Raw genomic sequence first — 22,461 nt, 5'->3', positions numbered from 1 at the left:
CAGACGAATCAGTTATTTTATCCAGTTGAGCTTAAAATTAACGATCCAACGAAGAAGTAGGTACAGATTCTAGGCTTTTCTGAGCGGGCATTTCACGCATCATATCTGTTTATATTAAGTGCTTCATGCTAGTTTGAATCAATTCGAAAAACAGCTTCAAGCGTAAAATTTTGATAACGCAAATCAGAAATGTGTAAAGAATTTTCAATATCAATTTGATCGAAACTGCGCAAATCGATGTTGAAGATTCGTAACACATTTGTTATATTGCCCTATGAAAATTTCTTGCTTTGAGCTGTTTTGCTCATTTCTTCAAACTAGCATGAAGTACTAAAATTTTTACTATAAATACAGATATGATATGTGAAAATGTCGACTTAGAGACGTCTAGAATCGAAATTTCTACGTGGGACTGTTAATTTTAGTTTCTGGAAGTTTTTTATTCGAGTTTGTACATCTGTTCATCTGTGACTAAACGTAACAGGGCTGGGGTTAATTGACGTATTTTCAACTTTAAATGATGATTACGCCTTATATAATTATTTTTTCCCAACTCACTTAGAGTTTAATAAAATATTAAAACAATTTAAAATTTTCAATTGTTTGATAATTTTTCGCATCTTATCCAGTCAACGCCTACTCGGAACCTTCCACTTTCAAGTAGTTCGCATAATCTACTCATAAAATCAATTTGAATTTTAATCATTCCTTCAATCTGATGAACCTTCATGATGACTATAAGTGCTATAACTGCATTTCCCTTTTTCCTATGTACTTTAAAGAAATGAAATTTTAAAAATTATGAAAGTTATTTTTGAAAAGCCTCAAACGTTTGGATTGAATTGAAGTGTAATTTAGTACCATTAATTTAACCATTATTTTAATATCTCGGCTACCTTAAAGACCAATTTCTCGGTAAAAATTGAATTGAGTTTTCGTTTATTAACCCGAAACGAACGCGAACGCGAGCGAAATTGACGCGAAAATTCCAATTCTTAAAATCTTTTTGAAAATTAAATCACAGGCTAAATATTTTTTTATCAATAACTAAATTGACATTTTCTCCCCGAAGCAGATGTTTTTATAATTTAATTGTAGGTTTTAAAGTAAACCTTGTAGTCTTTGAATATATTTAAAATTTCATGATGCGTGCAGCCAATATTTACCAAAAGCACACAAATTTTGAACGAAGTTTCAGTAACGGATATTTTTTTTTTTTCATTCCCTTTTAGGAGTTAATCGCCGTTGATTCTTGACTGGATATTTGCCAACGTATTAAATTTGATATGCAATCAAGCCATGTTAGAAGAAACCCACACGGAAAATAATAAAAAGGTAAAATTTACCGAGACAGCAAAGGTGAATGCTCGCAAAAGCCAAAAAGGTAACTTCTACCTATTCGAGGTGAAACTCACCTCACAGCTAGGTAAAATATACCTGAAACGAAGAATGAAAAAAGGTACAATTCACCGAGAAAAAATGTGAATCCAAAAAAGGTAAATTTCACCTCGTAGCGAGGTGAAGTTCACCTGAATTGAGCTGAATCAAAAAGTATAATCCACCTAGAAAGAAAGGTAAATCCAAATAAGGTAAAACTTACCTCGTAGCGAGGTGAAGTTGACCTGGATTGAGCTATTTGACGAATCCGTTTATTGAGGTTAAGCTGTTTTGCCGTTTAGGAACAAGTTCTGCTTCGTGCACAATATGTGAAAATCGGAACAAAATGGTAAGTGTTTTCTTAGATTTCATTTAGTTGTGCTGGTTCTCTTCATAATACTTTGCTTTTGTTTCAGATCGGCCCACAGAGCTTCGTGTTGTATTCCCGTCAGCCTTCAGATATTATTCCGGACAAGCCGGACCTGACAAGCTTGGCGAACAAAGGACTTGCCTCAACATTTTTTAAAGAACACGGTGATATATTTCAAAAATAAATATTAGGTAACAGTCCCTATTTATTTCAAATAAATACCAATTTTTTCATGAATTGTGTTTTTTTTAAATTAATTATTATTGAAGAAACCAATTAAACAAACAAGCATTTACCTTTTAAATCAGTGAATGGGAAAACGGTATTATTGACTATTTTGCTAGGTGAATGAGAAAATGGTAAAATCTACCTTTTTGCTAGGTGAATTGAAAAAAGGTAAAATTTACCTTTTTGCTAGGTGAATGAAAAAAAGGTAAAATTTACCTCGAAAGAGGGGTGGAAAAAATTCACCTCGCAAAAAGGTAAATTTTACCTTTTTTTTATTTTCCGTGCATGTACTTAATGGTAATCAGGAACAAATTGAAAGATATATAATAGAAAGTTATAAAAAAATGGGTTTTCGTAAAACAAATGTTCATTGATCTCTCAAATAGTTTGATTTAAAAAAAAAAACAATAAATCTTTAATATGGCTCTTTCAAACTATGAAATTTTGAAAATTTGAGATTTTTGGCTCTTCCGACTCAAAAGGTTGCCGACCACTGGTTTAGATAGTTTCTTATTCCTAATTCAGAAGAAAAATGAGGTTTTGGGACACATTCGGATTAAATCGGACTGGGAATTTGGAAAGCTCATTTATAAAACTGTGATCGCCCTACCACCACTAAAGTGTCAGTTCTGGTCAAAAAAAGTAGGATTTCAATGGCCAATTATGAAAAGTTCATCCGCCGACAAATTTTCATGAATTGTGTAAAGCCTAAAGATCTTAAGTTCAATGCCAGGAAATTGTTAGATGGGAAAACTATAAACCGAAGAATTAGGGTAGGAAGAATTTGCTATTATGGACACATCAAAAGAAGATAGCCAGGTCACCCGCTACAATTGGCGTACAATATGGAAGCTTATAAAAAGAAGGAAGGAAGATGCTAGAAGCAGACTTCCATAGGCTGGAATTTGAGTCAGAGAAGAATTGGAACAATATTGTTGGTGACAGGGACAAGGTGAAAAAGAAAGCAGAAGAATTGTACAGAAACATAGAGAGTGAAATCTCAGCTGGGGAATCCTCCGGTGATGAAATTAAACATTGGAAACTCAAAAAAAAAAATTAATGGAGAATGAAGAATGAATGAATATGCCAATCGTTTTATTTATCTATTAATTTGTTCCTTCCTACTCTTAGTACTCTTCTTCATTCTTTTTTACTTTTGTCATGACCATTTTGTTCATACTTCATACACATTTAATAATTATTCAATTTTTATTTGTAACCTACTCGGCCACAACCTGCATTTGATACATTTCGGTGGCAGTTTTGCCCTGAAAATGATAAAATGTAGGTAAATGTTTGTACATATTCACGCAGCAAAATTTTGAATTATATAACTTTTAGTTAATCTCTTATCTATGTAGTTGGGCATTCGAGTTTATTTGTGTTGGAAAATAGGATGTTAGCAGGTATTTTCTCTCTATTCTCTCGCCAGCAGAGTGTGGCCTAGAGGGTAGCATACTTGTATTCTAAGCCAACGATCATGAGATCGAATCCCGGTCGTGACATAACCTAGCACTATTGGAAAAGCAAGCATTGATCTGTTAATATCGATCTTAGTAATCATTGAATTGTAACTAGGCGTAACCAATCAATAAAAATTTTCACTCTTGTTTGAACTCTTTTAAAAGCAAGTCACTTTTATTCCTTGCGCCCCACATCTGCTAATAGGTTATGGGCCTATTCTGAAGAGTTTTTCAGCAAGTTTTCCAAGAAGTAAAACTAAATCGAAATGGCTTCAAGTTCTTCAACCAATTCCTCAAGCGCAGCTGGAAACAACGCAGTCCAGAATTCGGCGAGTTTTCCTGGCATCGAACGCCTGATTGGTCGCGAAAATTGGGTAACCTGGAAGTTTGCTGTCCAAACGTTCCTGGAGCTCGAAGACCTGTGGTGTGCCGTAACCAGAACCAGAAGGAGGACGGAACGTTAGAGGCTGTCGATTTCGCGAAGGATCGCCGAGCAAGAGCCAAGATTATTTTGCTTCTTGACCCAATCAACTACGTGCACGTCCAAAATGCTCCAACGGCCCGGGAAGTTTTGATTCAGCTGGAAAAAGCCTTCGAGGATTCTGGATTGTATCGCCGAGTGACCCTCACCCACAAGCTCATCAAGACCGAACTTTCTACGTGTGGATCAATGGCCGAATACGTCAACCAGATCATTTCCACCGCTCACCAGCACAACGGAATCGGTTTCGTCCTGTCGCAAGAATGGATCGGAACATTTCTTCTGGCCGGCCTGCTCGAAGACTATCGTCCGATGATAATGGCATTGGAAAATTCTGGTATCCCCGTGACTGGCGACGTGATCAAAACGAAACTTCTCCAGGAAACTCAAACCCCAACAGCGAACGGCCCGCAACATATGGAGCAAGGAGGGGGGAGGAAAAAGAAACGAAAACACTAGCTGCCTACGAGCGGTTGCTGTGCAATAATAGCAACAGCAGAAAACCTCGGGTATTCGATCCAGGCACAAACGAGGAGACTCGGGTTTGCTCTGCCTTTTGAATTCGGTTCCATCAAGCTTGTAACAGGAGATGAATGAGAGCCGAGTAAAGCGTTGAGCGAGAAAAGGTTGATCAATTCATTCTCAACCAAATACAACCACTGGCGAATAGTGATCGCAAGCCGCCATCCCAGGAAGTACGAAAAACAACGGTTATTCAACTGGATCCAGAAGAGAGTATTCCGTTGTCCCCTATTCAAGAAGTTGGTCCTACTCCTCAAGCCGATGATGACGAAGAGGAAGTTTTCAACACGGACTACGACACAGCTGCTGGTTCCGAGGATTCATTTGTTGAAAGTGATTCCTCAAATGAAACTGTAACTGACGTGACCGTGCTCGCACCGCGACAATCTTCAAATCCTCTTGGTCACAGACGTTGAGGCGCAGCGGTCGGGAGCACAGACTTCCAGGCAAGTATAGTGAATTTGTCCTACCGAGCAAAGGTTTGCAACGGCACAATCCTCCACAGATAGCTGATGGTGAAGGTCCTTCCAACGAATGCCCCGATTCGTTCAGTGGTGTGGCAACATCCATCGAGGTGGCGATTCCTACAGACGACCCGGTGACGCATCAAGAGGCTTTATCCCGCGATGATTCCGATCGCTGGAAGAAGGCGATGGTCGAGGAATACGAGGCCCTGTTGAGCAACCACACCTGGACGTTGACGGATCTCCCGGAAGGTCGGAAGGCGATCAAATACAAGTGGATCTTCAAGACGAAACACGACCGTTACAAGGCGAGGTTGGTTATAAAAGGCTACTCGCAGCGAAAGGGGGTGGATTATGACGAAACATATTCTCCTGTTGTCCGTCATAGTTCGCTCCGGTACCTCTTTGCCCTGGCTGCCAAACACAACCTCGACGTGGACCAAATGGACGCCATCACCGCTTTCCTGCAAGGCGAGATGGAGGAGGAGATTTATATGGAGCAGCCCCCCTGCTTCCAAGACTCAAGCCGAACGAAGGTGTGTCGCTTGAACAAAGCGCTTTATGGCCTGAAACAATCCAGCCGGATTTGGAACATCAAGCTAGACGCAGCTTTGAAGAAGATGGATCTGAAGGCTTCAGGGTATGATCCATGTCTCTATCACCGGATAAAAGATGGTAAAATTCTCTTTGTTGCTATCTATGTGGATGACCTCATCATTTTTAGCAACGACAATCAAACTGAAAATGAGCTCAAAAAGAAACTAAGCAGCGTTTTCCACATGAAGGATCTCGGGCCAGCAAAAAGTTGTCTTGGTATCAGAGTTACACGAACCAAAGACTGCGTGATGCTGGAGCAGGAAGCATATATTGGAACTGTACTCAAACGTTTCAATATGGACGATGCGAAGCCTGTGACGACCCCGATTAACACCGGAGAGAAGCTGACCATGGAACCAACACCGAAACCCGAAGAAGCGGAGCAGCTGAAGAAAATCCCTTATCAGGAAGCCGTCGGAAGCCTGATGTACCTCGCACAGTGTACCCGACCGGACATCCTGTTTGCCGTCAACAAGCTGAGCAGATTCAACACCAATCCCTCTCTCAAACACTGGGAGGCCGTTAAACATCTGCTGAGGTACCTGAAGGGAACTGCGGAATACAAGCTGCGGTATACGAGGCAAGGCGAATCGAAACTCATCGGTTACTCCGACGCAGATTGGGCGGCAGATCTCCACGATAGGAAATCCACAAGCGGATACATTTTCCTATTACAAGGCGGAGCCGTGTCCTGGTGCTGCAAGCGTCGAACTACGGTGGCACTCTCGACCTGCGAAGCTGAATATATGGAACCTTCAGCTGCCGCACAAGAAGCCTGTTCGTGGTCCGGACTTTTGTCTCAATTCGATCAAAGGGAAGCGATCGAGCTGAGATGCGACAACCAGAGCACCATTTGCATCGCAAAAAATGCTGGATACATACCTCGGACGAAGCACATCGATATCCGGCATCATTTCATCCGAGACGTGCTGGATCGCAAAACTGTGGCGTTGTCGTTCGTAAGCACTGATCAACAAGTTGCTCACGGATTGACAAAACCCCTGCAGCGGATCAAATTGGAGCGGAATCGAATCAAGATGGGTATCCTGAAAATATCGAATTAAACAGATCAGCTTAAGGAGGAGTATTGGAAAAGCAAGCATTGATCTGTTAATATCGATCTTAGTAATCATTGAATTGTAACTAGGCGTAACCAATCAATAAAAATTTTCACTCTTGTTTGAACTCTCTTAAAAGCAAGTCACTTTTATTCCTTGCGCCCCACATCTGCTAATAGGCACACATAGTATGATGAAGGTTGGCGGTTTTAGCATTAGTGAAATGCAAGCCGGGTATACCTTGGAATTGTACGCCCCAATGATGCAGCACATGCATGTGGATGGATCTTTACAAGGGAACTTAGATTGCACTTGGAGATCCTACCTAGCTATGTGTGTGCTCGTAGTGCTACCGGTAAACAACTGCAACTTCAACCAATAGTGCAGGGGTGTCAAGTAGCATAGCAAAGTAAAACTTGGTAAAACTAATAGCGCAGGGTAATACCACAATAGATCAACTTAATGGTCGCAGTGAACTCTCTCCCCAACTGGAAAAAAAGGTATTTTCTCGGTGTAGCAGAGTAGGTAGAGTCAATTGCTGTAACCTCATTTAACCGAGACACCATCTGCGACAAACGAAATCCGCGCCACATGCAGAAACACCAAGGGGATGACGTGGCCCAATCAGGATCGTCGACATCACCGATTAGTCGTACCAGGGGAAGTGATAAAAGGCCGACGCACCAATAGGCCGGCCTCTCTTATCCCTTGGGAACGCGAGTCCGCTAAGTGTCGTTCGACCGTTGTGTGCGCTTTATTTTATCCGCCAACTAACCACCCGCCAGCGTGATCTGGCGAACGTGGGGTGGGCGAGGAATTGGAGAACGGTAGCCATGGACCGAGTGAATTTTAGGAATTATGTTCGTCAAGTTATGTCGTGAGACGGAATACTATGTAAATAAATAAAATAACCATCCGCCATCCAAGAGTCGTGACAGTTGAGACCTTGGTGGTTGTAACCCAATTAGGTGCAATTTGCTAAAGGAACCGTAGCCATATAAGTGCCTAGTGCGTCCCAAGAGGGTCGAAAAGTCGTCCGTCAACATACGGCTGACGACCCGGCCGTCGGTCAACATACGGCCAAGGACCAACCGTGAAAACCGCGGTTTTCGTCCACCATCTCCCTCTCGGAAATAGGCCCAAGTTGACGCAAGTCTAGCGCATCTGGCTGACTATTCTAAGGGAATCCGAGGCCGAGAAAAGAACCCTGATAACACGCCAGGTTTTGGGTAACCCCGGCGAAACTCCAGGATCCAGACACATGGTACCACGGCAGCGAGTTCCAGCTGGTGTCCGGCAGCAACGACGGGTTCAGGAGCAGCAAGCAGTGAGTCATAAAGTGTTTTTTTTTTATAAATAAAAGCTTTTCATTTAGATTCTTTAAATTTAAAGTAAGTTAGACTCTTAAATATTCCTCAATATACCCCATTTGTTGCCCTATAAAAATTTCTTTTACTTTATTGCGTGCACCGGAATAGCATCTTAAAAACGGTTATAACAGGGGGGGAGGAAACGACATCGAACAGATTGGTAAGTGTTTCCTAGCTACGACGAGCCGACCCTGAGATTGGCTGGAGTCCTGAGCTAGTCGAAGGCCTAGTTTAATATTTCAGGAAATAAAGGTTTTCTAAAACTATCATTATTATTATCATCTATATATTCATATTTGGAGGGGGTGGGGAAGGGCCATCCGGACACCTGATCGAAATGATGTGGAGGGTAGAGTGCACTGGGCAGTTACCCTCATTAACATGTCGCAGAGAAAGGGAGGGTTCGTCTTCGATTGTCAATAAATTGTACTTTCGGGAGGGCTTTTTTTTTTTTTTGTATGAGAAGATCCACTGCGACCAACTTTTTGTGATCTATTGTGGAATAACCCAATTTATTATTTGTCTGATTACGCAATACTGTCATCATTGATAGAGATGCCAGTTGTAGTCGGAATCGAGACATTATTCCAGTTTGGGATGGTATTTCTTATGAATCCCACCACCTTACTGGCTTTCATCTTCCAAATATCATCGGGCGTCAAGATTCGCTTACCAAGAACTTTCAGTCGATGTGTCATAAGATATCCACAGTCACACATTAAGTGCTCTGCAGTTTCTACTTCAGTTTGACAAAACCGGCATATCTCATTACTGAGTTTGCCTATTTTATGTAAGTGGTAGTTGCATGGACAGTGCCCTGTAAAAAGGTCTGTAATTGTTTTAAGATCCCTTTTCGATAGACTTAGAAGTTCACAAGTTTTCTTAGAATCGGGCTTTATGAATTTTTTAGATTGTCTAGCACCGATGGCTACAAGCCATTTGAATTTGATCTTTGAGTTCTCCCATTTTTTTAATTCACTTGTAAGAGCACAAGTAGATACTCCACAAAAAGGTTCAGGGCCAATCATGCGCCTTTCAGATCCTTTCCTAGCGAGTTCATCTGCTTTCTCATTGCCTTCTATACCACAGTGGCCTGGAACCCAGTATAGGTTCACTTGATTTTGGATTGATAATTGATTCAAAGCATTAATACAATCCCACACCAGCTTTGAATTGCACATTGGGGCTTTCAGAGCCCGTATTGCTGCTTGACTGTCTGAAAATATGCAGATATTAGCGTGTCTATACATTCTCTTTAAACATATTTCCACACAATAATATATCGCATAGACTTCTGTTTGAAAAACTGTGGGCCAGCCTCCCATTGGGATCGAGATGTTTACCCCTGGACCATATATTCCGGCACCAGCATTATTATTCATTTTTGAGCCATCAGTGAAGAAATTTATCGATCCTATCCTAGTTGTAGGGCCACCCTCTGCCCATATGGATCGATCCGTAGCGATAACTTTGAAGCTTGTATAAAAATTTGGTTTAGTAATCATCCAGTCTTGAACGGATGTAACCAATGCATTCATGTTGAACCTGTTTAGAATTTTTAGGTGCCCTTTAAGCTCCCAATTTTGTAATAAATCAGTTCGTTTCAATTTTAAAGCTGCTTTTTCCGCCTCCAACTGCACGTACTCAGGTAGAGGCAAGAGATTTAAGATTGCGTCCAGCGCAGACGATGGAGTTGACTTTGATGCTCCAGTTATTGAAAGGCATGCTACTCTTTGTAATTTGCATAGTTTCTTCCGTGTTGTTTCCTGTAATGTTTTGGGCCACCAGACAAGAGCTGCATAGGATAATCTGGGTCTCGATATTGCTGTATAGATCCATGAGATCATATTCGGCTTTAGTCCCCATGATTTTCCAAAAGTCTTGCTGCATACCCAGAACGTTGATAGAGATTTAGAAATAGCGTATTCTAAGTGCGCGTTCCAGTTCAGCTTTTGGTCAAAAATAACACCAAGAAATTTAACTTGAGTTCCTAGTGCTATGGGTTGATTATTCAAGGTTAATTCCTTTATATCAACTTTTCTTCTTGTTGTGAATGGAATTATTGTAGTTTTTGAGGGATTTATGTTAAGTCCTTCTTTTTTGCACCATTTTAGACAGTAATTTAAGGCATTTTGCATCCTATTACTAACAGTGCAGTCGAATTTACCTCGTACTATGACTACTATGTCATCTGCAAAGCCGAGCACTTCGAAGCCCAATTCAGTCAAGTTCGGGAGGGCTAGCAACACTGTTTATTGATTGCCACGGTTTTTCTTTCTAAGTCTAATAATATCGAAAATTGTGTGATTTATAGAACTTTTCATGTGTTTGCATTATAATCAAAAGCTGTGTAAAGTTTTTTAAAATGTGTTGCGTAATAAGCGGAAATCAAAGGAAAATTCCCAATGTTCAACGTTTGGTTTTCTGATGACGCGGCCTGTTGAAGGAAGCTTTCGCAAGGAAAGTTTCGGAATCCTACCACAAGTGGCGCTAGTTTTACTCAACGAATCGTCGAACTGCATCTTCTTCCGAAATGATCAAATTGGCCGGAGAGATTCTTTTGAACCGAACATCTAATATAAGATAAGTACCAGTTTTCTTCGATATTTTCATCTATTATTTAGTAATGCTTTTAATAATTTCATAAAAAAAATTCCAAAGTAGCAGCATTTCCTTCGTTTAGATTTGTATACAATCTTGCATGTCATACCTACTTTCACGCATCGTATATGTTTAGGTTCGTGTCCAATCTTATCGAAATTTGTGTAGCTTTTTCGAAGTTCACTTCTCAAACGCTTTCGATAAGTTCGATTTCGTTTAAATAGAAATACTTTATGACATGGTTGCCAATATGACAGAAATATGCGTGTGTTCACAGATCTAAGATTTGTCAAAATTTACAATATTTTTTTCGATCTTTCGCTACACTATGGAATAATTTAAGGGCCTTCTGAATTATTCTACCGATAGAGGGAAAAAGCAATGCCATCTTTCGCATTTTCAAACAAACCGATTGCTGCTAACAGATGGCGGTACAATAAAAAGTAAGATTTTTGGGTTGGTCGTATTGGAATTATGTATATAGTTAACAAAATATGAGAATCTTGAAATGAAAATTTTAGTCATTATGGTCATGAGGGGCTAGTTTATTAGATTATAAGAACTAAGATTCGCTTATTCCAAATTAATAATTTATAACATAAACACATAAGATGACCTATCTTTTTTTACCCTACATCACCTTACGGTAAAATGGCATATTATTAGTTTTCCGAGTAGGTTCAAATCAAGTACGCATTTGCAAAATCGATAAAAAACGACCGATCATATGAGGAAATCCTCCAGATAAAACTGAAATAAAAAACAAGATTGGGCAAAACTTTCAAATATCAAAAACATACTGAAAAATGCACTATTTTCGATGTTCAACGAACAATAATCGAATAATTAGCATAAGTTTTTATAGAAATAGTGCTTGATTTTTTAATAGGTATTTCTAATATGTTCGGAAATCTCAAATACATTTTTCTCGATTAGAGCCAACTGCTGGTTTCGCCCATATGAAATGTTACGCAGGCCGTTTTCATTGACATGAGGTTTGACAGCTCTACACTCTGGTGGCGACATCTCTCTGTAAAATAGCTTCATCCATCGATCCATTGCACTATAACACTATTGCGATTCTGAGTATTAATTTTTTTTGTGCTTTAAGATCATAATCATAGATGAGTCTTGAATTAGTATTTCATATAATTTTTATTTAATTAATACCTTGGCCTAGTTTTTTTTTACTAGCAAAATTTCAAAATCAGTGTTTTCCAAATTAAAAACTACTGTAAGTATTCCCATAATTTTCTCTGATAAATAATTGACATTAAATTTTTTTTTATATTTTTCACACCTATGACCTTTATCATCTTCAAAGTAATAAAAAAAAGGTATTATATTTTTTTTTTTGATATTCATGAGATTTTTTTTATTTTTATGTAGGTACCAGTTTTTGTGAGGTCAACCTTCATATGTATAAACTGATTCAAAAAGAATAAATTTTCATCGTGACCAAATGAAAAACTATAAAATGTTGAAGCGTTCAAATGGAAAAAAAATATTCTAGTTGTTCGGGAACATCTTTATTTTTGGATGGATCATAATCTTTCTTAACAGTATACCATTTAAGAGAAAAACGTTTTTTTTTTAATTTGTTTAAATGATCACTTCAAATGTGTTTTATTGGAAAAAATCTATAAGACAAAAAGAAACTACATTGTTTATTTCGCCAAATGAAAAATTCGTGTCATAGTGATTTGAGAAAAAATAATGTATTTTTTTTAAAGAAGTAGTAATTAATCAAACGTTTCGGCACCCTGAAGGATCAAAACACTCGTCAAAAGTGTCCCCAGATCATATCCCTTTCCCCAAACTTCCAAACAAAATTATTTGCTAGGATGCAGAGGTGACCTCGGTCCTAAAGCACAAATTTATTTCTTTTATCCTTTTCTCTATCTTTCTTATCTATCTATTGACTACTAGGACGTGGCCGGCGCCGTTATTGATGTTCAAAGAGAGAGCATCAGTTTTGTGCATTGAGAATGAGCTGCTATTCCCAAGTACCATTCTTTTGACCTTTGTACAAAATTGATGACCTCGGTCAATCACGGAGTAGCAACCATTGGCGATGTGGAACTAGTTCTACTGAGCCAAGCCAGCGATCATGGAATCCGAAATGCATTTGTTTTTGTAGAGCGTTATTATTAAATATTCATTCAAAGTGCTTAAAGCATTTCGCGTTCAATGATCAATGGTGGATGTGAGTAGTCATCAAGCTAAGCTAAGCTAAGCTGATTGTCAATAAATTGTACTTTCGGTGGAGACCCATTATCCTTACCCCACAGAATAGTACAGGTTACTCTACTTGTACACTCATTCCCTTGAAATAGTCCACTCAAAGGCATTTTTAGTCAATGAGTTTGAAATCGAGATCGAGTGTTATGTGCGAATAGTTGGCTGCAAACGGGCTGTGCCACGCTACATAGGATATTAGCTTACTTCACATCATACATCATACATTAACCCTTTAAACGCTCATTTTTAAAACTTAATATCTTTTTATCGTTACCTTAATCGAAATGCTGGTCTTGAGATTAAATAATTATTTGTCATAATTAAAACTTCGGTCGTTAGAGATCAAAGTTATTAGCGGCAAATGGGTTTATTATATTCCTGCTGAACAATATATGTTATTATTCCATACACATTTCAGGCTTGTTGCGCGATCTCTCCCCATGCCCCGATCTGGCCCAAAACATTTTAAAAATGTTGAAAATCGTCGATGAAAATGTTTTTTTTTTTCTAAAAAAATACGTTTTGTTATCGTTTTTTTCGATCATAAATTCTTAAATATCTGCAATACCTTTGGTTATGAGTGAAAGTGAAAATCAGATGATTCACCTTCAATATGTACCCTTTAATATGTAAAATAGATTCAAATTCATGTTTGTAGCCTGAGATTTTTGGATTTATGTAGATGTAAGATGTACTTTTGTAAGCCTGCAAAATTTCATACTTCAAGCATAACTCAAAAACTGTGTTGCTGAGATTTTTTTTAAATTCTTTTTTCGGATTGAGCGCCAGATTTTACATTTAAGAAGCTCTTCAGTTAACTTGGTTCAAATATGCTGTAAATAAGTGTTATTGAAAATAAAATTCAGAATGGTGCAAATCTTGTCAAATCGGAGGATTTGAAACAAAATCATTCTGGAAGGATTTTCATTGTGAAATCAGAAGTTTTCACTTCCACATTTGCCTAGGACTACGAAAACTCCATAAGTGCTAAGACAAAGTTTCATTTTATCATTGTATTTTCTGTGAAACACTTTATTCAAACATTTATTCGATTGTAGTTTGAAAATACCATTACGACTCACTTACCTGTTACTCTGCTGGGAATCGTTAAATGTGGGAGATCTCGAATGATATCCAATATTATTGGGACTCGATGATCGCAAGCACTCTGCAAATTGAATGGACATAAGTTTAATGATTATTTAGTAAGTTGGAACATTTTAGTTTAGGGCATGGATAGCCAAATTTTTTACCAAAATAGCCTTATTTTGAATCTAACGGACAGCAGCAACTTAATTTCTTTATGAAAATTTCACATCATGGGTTTGTATGTGGGCTTATCTTGTATATGAAAGGAAAGCATGTTTGCAAATATTTAGGGATCCTTTGAATTAAAAAATTTTATTGCCCTCGGGCCAAATGATCGACTATTAAAGACCTCCGAATTTATTCAAACGGGTTTTCTTTCGATGTACATAAAAAGCCCATGGTTCGTAACTTTGATAAAGAAACAATATAGGTGTGCTTATAATTTCTGGAACAGTCTATAAGTCAATTTTGGTGAAAATCTTGGCCACACATAGTTTAGTGCAGTGGTTTTCAAAGTGGACCCTACCGCACCCTTGGGGGCGTTTAGAGCTTCTAGGGGGGTGGTGAGCGCAACTTTGAAATTTGGGGGCATTGGATGGGCTCAGGGGGTTAATTTTAAAGTTCACATTTTCTCGAATTACAAAACAAATTAGAATTTAAATGAAAACGAGTACGTTCAACACCCAACAATGAAACGACATTGAAGAACTCTGAAAACCAAACCAAACTCTGAAAACTAGGTTAATTACAAAAATATCTGTTAGTTAACAGAGTTATATATATGTGATTTTGCCTCCGCAGGTCTCAAAACAGACACATTTTTTATTGTGAAATTTCTATATTCATCTGGTTATGTAAGTTATTTTGGGTAATACTCAAAAGCATACATTTTGGATGGCAATACTTGACAGTTATGATTTGTTGATATTTAATTCAATTGATAAAAAAGTGATACTCTGCATTTTTTCATGATTAAACATCAATACTTATTCGATTTTTTTTCTAATGTCCAAATCCATTTGTTAGAACCTATGTAAAATTTTTAGACCCGTAAATACTGCTAAACTTTAAACAGTTATCAAATTTAGTCAACAATTTTCGTAAAGAAAAGTTTAAAATTTCCTTTTTATTTAATCTTATTTGAGATTCATCATTCATTCAAATCTTTGTTCATAAATAAATAACTTCATCAAGAAATAAAACTATGCATAATACTTTTTATGCTATTTCATCGAATCATCAGTGATTGTTTTGCGAACAATAATGGCAAATTTAATTGAAAAAGAATTTGGTTTACCAAAATTCAGATGGGTGTTTAATTACATTTTTTTTCAAATTCAATTCAAGTTTTGGGCGGCATCCATAAATTACGTAACGCAAAAAACGCACTTTTTTGACCCCCTCCCCCCCGTATGTCACAAATCGTAACGCTTTGACGTACCCCCCTATGAAAATTACGTAACGCTGATAATAACCCCCCCCCCTCCTCCGATTTTCTCATGTTTTAAAATAGGTACTAATTTTCGAAGGTCCAAAAAAGAAATTTTTTTTTAACGTTCTTTAAAACGGAATTAATATCATCGATCAGAATCGCTACTTAGTACTCATTGAATGTCTTGTTACGAGTTGCTCGGTGCTTGAAAACGGATGATCTACCTTGTTTACTTTATTTTGTTCAAAGAGCATAATTTGCTACGCAAAATATACTCCACTTAGTAATAACACTTAAGGTTGAATTGAGTTCTTGGGGATAAATGTACCCAATTTTCGATTCTCCAACGGATATTTCACGGATATTCAATACACATTTTAAGGAATCTATCTCACAATCATTAAAAAGGAAAGGTTACAATTCCCTTTCAATCATATTGAAGCTGACAAGTTTTAAGCTGATTTTGGTTTGCTTATCATTCTGCTAAAATTGCATGACATCAAAATAGCTGCGATGAAACTGAAATTTTTAAGGAAAAAACCGTTACGTAACGATGAGCATACCTCCCCCCCTCCCCTATGTTACAATTCGTAACGATCGACCTTACTCCCTCCCCCCCCTAGGAGCGTTACGTAATTTATGGATACCCCCTTGGTCCTATGATTTCATTTTTTTTCAATTTTTTTCTCGAGGATTGAAGCAATTTATTTTGATGAATTTTAAGTTCTGTTATGCTCTACAGTTGATAGGTTATGTGTTGGCTTTTCAGTCTCCTAAAATTAATTATAACTCTTTTTTTGTGCTTCATTAAACCTTTTCAAATTAAACTACAATAAAATGTCCGAAATTTACGGTTTTTTAACGACCTCAACATACATTTTTTCTAAAGAATTTTTGAAAATTTGCTCAGGGGGCGTTGAGCTCGGAAATTTAACAAAAGGGGGCGGTGAGCGAAAAAAGTTTGAAAACCACTGGTTTAGTGTATGGCAAACAGTATTGCTGACTTTTAAACATGTAGTGGAATTCGCTATCAAATCTCAAACACGGATAAAAAACTCTACTATTTGTTATCAAAATTCGTATGGTTGGCTCTTCGCTCTTCCATATCGCAGATTTTTGGTTGAACCCATAATTTTGTTTAATCAACATCGATTACTACGAACAAACTAACGTTTATGTAAAGTTGATTTGGCTGTAGGTGATTTCTCAACTAAAATAGATCAACAGCTGGTACATTTGGCAATTTTTTCCTAGTCTTCATTAAACAATCTGAGAGTTAGTTCTCAAATATCACTGATGCTTTACTAGACCTCGAATTTTGTTCAACCAATATTGATTTCCAAGACGAACAAGTAATTTATTTGGTTGGGAACAGGGGAGTGGGCACAAGAGAGATGCCTGTGTATTCTCGCGTGTCATGATGGTTAGCCGTCCCGACGGATTGTAAGGCGTCCCGATGGATTGTGAGGCTGAACAATAACTGTTGTGTGGGGCTACAGTCTGAACTTTGGGAGCATTTCTCAAACCCTGGGGTCTTAAAAGCTTTGTATTGGTTCAAAACTCATCCATGATTTTTTGCAGAATTTTAAAGTAACGTTTACATGAGTAAATTTGAGCTTTTACTGAACCCTGAACAATTTGAACAATATTGTAAGTTCGACGGTGCACGAAATGTGCGAAAGGTGCGAAATGTTCGATACCGTCGCGACGACATCATTGCCACAGGCGTCTCTCTTGTCCTCACCCCCCTGGTGCGAAATGTTCGATACCGTCGCGACGACATCATTGCCACAGGCGTCTCTCTTGTCCTCACCCCCCTGATGCAAAAGCTTTCGATGATGATATCTCCGAACCCATTAAAGAAGTACCTAGTAGTTGACATAAAAATGAGTGAAAATGCAATTTCAATTATTCATAAACCTTATGCGGTAGCGTTTAAACATAGAGAAAAAGTTGAAAGACAGTTGGAAGCTTTGGTGTCTAAAGGAATTCTCGAAAAAGTTGAATACGCTGACTGGGCCTCTCGCGTATGCATGGATGGGTCAAAAACGGATAACCCTTATATAACTACTCATCATTATCCTTTGCCTACCATTGAAGATCTAATAACAAATAAAAGTAGAGCTAAGAAATTTGCACTTATTGATTTAAGGGGGGCTTATCAGCAGTTAGTAGTATCAGAGAAAACAAAAAAAAAATACTTGTAATCAACACGCATAAGGGTCTTTTTGCCTATCGGCGATTACCATACGGTGTTAAACCAGCAAGTTCCATTTTCCAATCTGTGATCGATCAAATTTTATCAGGAATAAATAACGTCCAAGCTTACATTGATGACATACTCATTTGGGCCGAGTTCGACGCTGAATTGTTTAAAATAAAAGAAAAGGTGTTAAAGAAATTAGTTCAATATAATGTAAAAATTGATTCCGAAAAATGCCAGTGGTTTGTTCCCTGTGTAAAATATTTGAGACACATCCTTTCGGAAGGTGGTGTGGCTCCAAATCCGGAGAAGGTGAAAGCAATCTCAGCCGTGCCAGTGCCAATTTGCGTTAAAAAACTGAAAGCTTTTCTCGGCATGATTAATTTTTACATAAAATTTGTACCAAAGCTTAACATTACTTTAGCACCTTTACCAGGGGCGGTCCTACAGTTGGCTCTTGGGGGGGGGGGGGGGGGGTGATTTTCCAAATTTTCAAAAATCAGTCGATATGAAGGAACGTAATATCTGTTGAAAAAACGATCATTTCGAAAAAGCGAAAAGAGGGGGAGGGTGGCAGAGGAGCGTTGAGGGTTGTCACTTTCAAGTGAGTACAATATAACTGCACACTGCTCCTCCTCCCCCACTTCTATTTCACTGAACAAAATCAGTTGTATTTCGAAAAATATGAAATAAGAGAAAAATTATGAAATCTTTTAACAACCCTTTTCATTAATTATAGAACAACCAGCAAATCTATAATATTCACTGCAAAAGAATGTTAACAAAAAGAAAATTGTCATAATTCGTATACCTGGTAGTTTGAAATTGTCACTTTAAAAGATCTTTCAAGAATTTCTTGTAATAAATGTCATTTTACAAATGAAAATTATTCACACGTTGTTGGGCTTCTGAATATTAGTGCTAGGCCAAACAAAAAGTATATTTTTGAGATAAGTTTTTATTAATTATCGCTATGGATTTCAAACTCATTATCGGTGATTAAATTTTTCATTGGATTAATTTACTGAATAGTGATTTGGAAATTTCATAATATCATTTTAAATTTGGAAACACAATCTCCTTTCGAAATTCTGGTTTTGATTTTTCAAATTCTCAAAATAAAAAAATCAACACTCTAAATATAAATTTAGTTGAAAATGAGATTATCAAAATCAGACACTGAAGTATGAAGCTTCTTGAACTTAATTTTAATTGATTTGCTCTTTTCAGGCTGAATTTCAGGTTATAATACAAAATTTTCAATTTTAATTGTACAGAAACAAATTAAAAAAGCAACAAATAAATTATAAAAAAAAAAGTTAAAAATCGTTTTTTCTTCATGTATGTATGTAATTGTTAATTCCAAACTCTTGAAAAGACATTGATTTATAATAAAAAAACATGGAATGAAGCCATGAAGGGTAAGTTTAGTGAAGAGTATTTATCAATTACAATTGAAATAGCCAAACTTTCAAATATTAAGTATCAAATCTTAAACTGGATTTTAACTTAAAATTTCAAAATTATTATGTGGATGAGCTGGAAGCAGTTTCGGCAATATAATTGGTGTAGTTCTTGAAATCCAGCAGTATGAGTCAAATGTCACAAAAAGCTTTTTCGAATATTAGCTTGATGGATTGCCTTGTTGTCGAAAAAATAATCGACTGATAACGGGAAAGTTTTAATCCATAAGGGAAAAATCAAAAATAGACTAAATGATTTTGGTAAATTTTTGCGTCCTTTACTCGATTTTTTTATCAGATTTTTTGTCAGAAAACTAATAAGTTTAGAGCTTAATCGATTAATGATGAAGCAACTTACCTACATGAACAACGAATCATTAGTATGAATCTATAAATTATCTTTTATTCATTTACAAATGCAGATATTAGGAAAGAACGCCACTAAGTGGCAAATTTCAGAAAAAAACGATACAGATTTCGTTCCTAGAAAACAACGATTTGAATAGAATAAATTTAACATTTTTCTTAATTCTATAATTTTGTCGTCCAGAAATCACGGTAAATTACTCACAGTCTCCAAAAAAAATGATCATGAAGTTAGAACCTTTTTTTCTAAATCGTTTCGATACTGTTAACTTTTGCTAAAAAGTGCACAATTTTTTCAATGAATTTTATTAAACCATGTATTTTCAAAAGTTATACCGAAAAACAGAGCAGATAGAAATATAAATTTGCATTCAGTACCACTAAATAAATCATAGTCAGTTTTCAAATTATTCGCACCCCGGAAAATGTGAATTTTGTTTCCTTATGTTATAATTGTGAATGCAGATTTTGAGTTATGAAGATGAATTTAAATCTCTTTCTCAAAACACCAATTCCTTCATATTGAAACAGCTTTTATAAATAGTTTATATTTCTTTTTGGCTCTAAAAACTCATAGGGAACGCGAAAATTACAAACACTGCCCACAATTTCATCTTTCGATTTATTGTTGCACTGAAATCTCTTATGTTTTATTAACGCATTAACTTGAATTTAGAAATCTTTAAAAGGTTTTAAAATTTAAACTGTAACTATTAAAATTTGAAATTTTCATGTTCAATTTCTGTTTTGTAGTATGTATATGATCTTTTTACGGTTATCCATTATATGAATACTTGGTGTGATAGATTTCAAACCAAATTAAATTAAATTGGATCTAATTTTTTTTTGGTATTTGTTAATAAAGGTTAGTTTGAAGTTTCATAATTTATTTGAATGATGTTAAATCGAGGGAGAGATGAATTCGTACAAGAGAATCTTTACTGTGATTAAAAATCTCAATTGTTATTCTGGAATCTAATTAGGAATTCCTTGTAAACGCAAGTGAGAAAAGTACTGCATTGGATTTTGGAATGAGTTAAACATCACTTTGTAAAGATTTAAACTTACCAATACACCAACTATAAACAAAAAATAATACAGAATTGAAAATTCTTATTTTTATTTGAATTTCAGATTCGTCTTAGCATTTTATTCTTGAAGTAAAGTTTTATTATAATATTTTGTCCCGATTCCTTCGGTTTTTAAGATATTTGGAAGTATAAAGAAAAATCCTAATGAAGAACTTTCCGTTGACGAATCTTCCTCGAAAATGGATGTCATGCGGCCTCAACATATTGTATATTACGATTGAATTTATTTTGTGAAATATTGGTGTCAAACAGAAAGACTAGAAGGAACCAAAGACTGTCAATTGAAGTCACACGTTTCTTAAGCGCCTACTGGAAAACTGATCACTCCAATGGAGAATGTGACTACAATTTTAATTTTTTACTAATAAGGCAATTTAAAACTTAAAGTCCAAAGGATTTTTTTTTACTTCTTCGAATGACCAAGATCTGTAAATCCACTAAACATGATAGTAATTTATGAAAATTAAAGGAAATTGGAAATCTTATGATTTCATACTTATGTATCTAGTTTGAGTATTTTTATTGTTTTCTTCTATCTAACAGAATAAAAAAGAAACTGCATGGTAAAGGCAATCAATATATGATTTAGAAGAAAAAAATCAAGTATTTCAGTATAACAACAATATTCACTCCCCTATTGGACTTTTTCGAATTTTAAATTCCAATAAAATTTTAAACATAATGAAGAATTAGAAGCTCAGATTTTGCAACAAATACAAAATTTATCACAATTAGCTCATGTTAATTTAGGCATATGAGGGATATTAGTGAAAATAAAAAAATGTCCCTACATTTCATTACCTTGACCGCGCCTGACCTTTACACAATCTGTTAACTAAAGATCAACCGTGGGTTTGGAGCGACGAATGGCAACATGCTTTTGAGAAAAGTAAAATTGCCATTTGTAGTAGCAAGATTTTAACCCATTATGATCCTAATAAACCAATAACCGTAACATGCGACGCAAGCGACGAAGGCATTTCAGGTGTATTAAGTCATAACATTAACGGTGCTGAATTTCCAGTATTTTTTGTATCTAGACGTCTAACAAAGGCAGAAAAAAACTATCCCATTTTACACAGAGAAGCCCTAGCCATTGTTTTCTCAATGGAAAAATTTTATAAATATGTTCTTGGTCAAAAAATTACCATAATAACTGACCACAAACCTTTAATGGGAATTTTTAGCGGCAAAAGGGTGGACCTATGGTGATCGCTAACAGGCTCCAAAGATACTATATTCGATTATCAATTTTTGATTATAATGTAATTTTCAAACCAGGAAAGGAAAACTTCATAGCTGACTGTTTATCAAGGCTTCCACTTGATAAAACTCCTTGCCAAACCGATCTTGAAGAAATGAATCGAAGTTCTTTCAATAACATAAATTATCTTATTGATAACAAAACTTTGAATATCAACTCGAAATTAATAAGGGAAAAATCAGCAGAAGATCCTTTATTATCAGAAGTTATAAAGTATACAAAAAATGGATGGCCCAGTCATGTAAAAAAAAAACAACTTAAAAATTATTTTGCAAAACGACACCAACTTAACTTAGAATCCGACTGTCTGTTGTTTGGGGAACGAATAGTTATTCCATCCTCTTTGAAACTACCCTCATTGCATTTATTACATGCAAATCATAGGGGATTGCAAAAGATGAAACAAATAGCGAGATTTTATTTGTACTGGGAGGGAATCGGACATCGAAAAATTTTTTGTCGTCTTGTAAGAAATGTCAAACTCTAAAAACAAATAGATCTCCAATAATTTATGGAAATTGGTCAGAAACATCGCAACCGTTAGAACGCATCCACATTGATTTTTTTCATAAGTTCAATAAAACTTTTTTAATAATGATAGATGCCTTTTCACGTTGGATTGAAATAAAGAGAATGAGTCAAACAACAGCAGAACACGTTGCCCAAGCACTTGATGATTTTTTTTCCACTTTTGGATTCGCACAAACTTTAATAAGTGACAATTCACTAGTACTGCTTTCGAAGGCTTTTGTCAATCAAGAAACATAACCCATATAACATA

General features: G+C 36.4%; 1 protein-coding gene across 1 annotated transcript in view; it reads right to left on the bottom strand.

Moving 5' to 3' along the window:
• The window catches only part of LOC129751327 (uncharacterized), a 197,142-nt gene that overhangs the window by 92,217 nt on the left and 82,464 nt on the right, over positions 1-22,461 (bottom strand). Inside the window, exon 7 of the mRNA XM_055746771.1 lies at positions 13,859-13,940. Coding sequence (XP_055602746.1) covers positions 13,859-13,940 — 82 coding nt within the window. The remainder of the gene's footprint in view (positions 1-13,858; positions 13,941-22,461) is intronic.

Source organism: Uranotaenia lowii, chromosome 1 (assembly GCF_029784155.1).
Source record: "Uranotaenia lowii strain MFRU-FL chromosome 1, ASM2978415v1, whole genome shotgun sequence".
Classification (NCBI taxonomy): domain Eukaryota; kingdom Metazoa; phylum Arthropoda; class Insecta; order Diptera; family Culicidae; genus Uranotaenia; species Uranotaenia lowii.
Note: the sequence above shows the minus strand (reverse complement) of the source record. Positions and strands in the feature narration are given on the sequence as shown.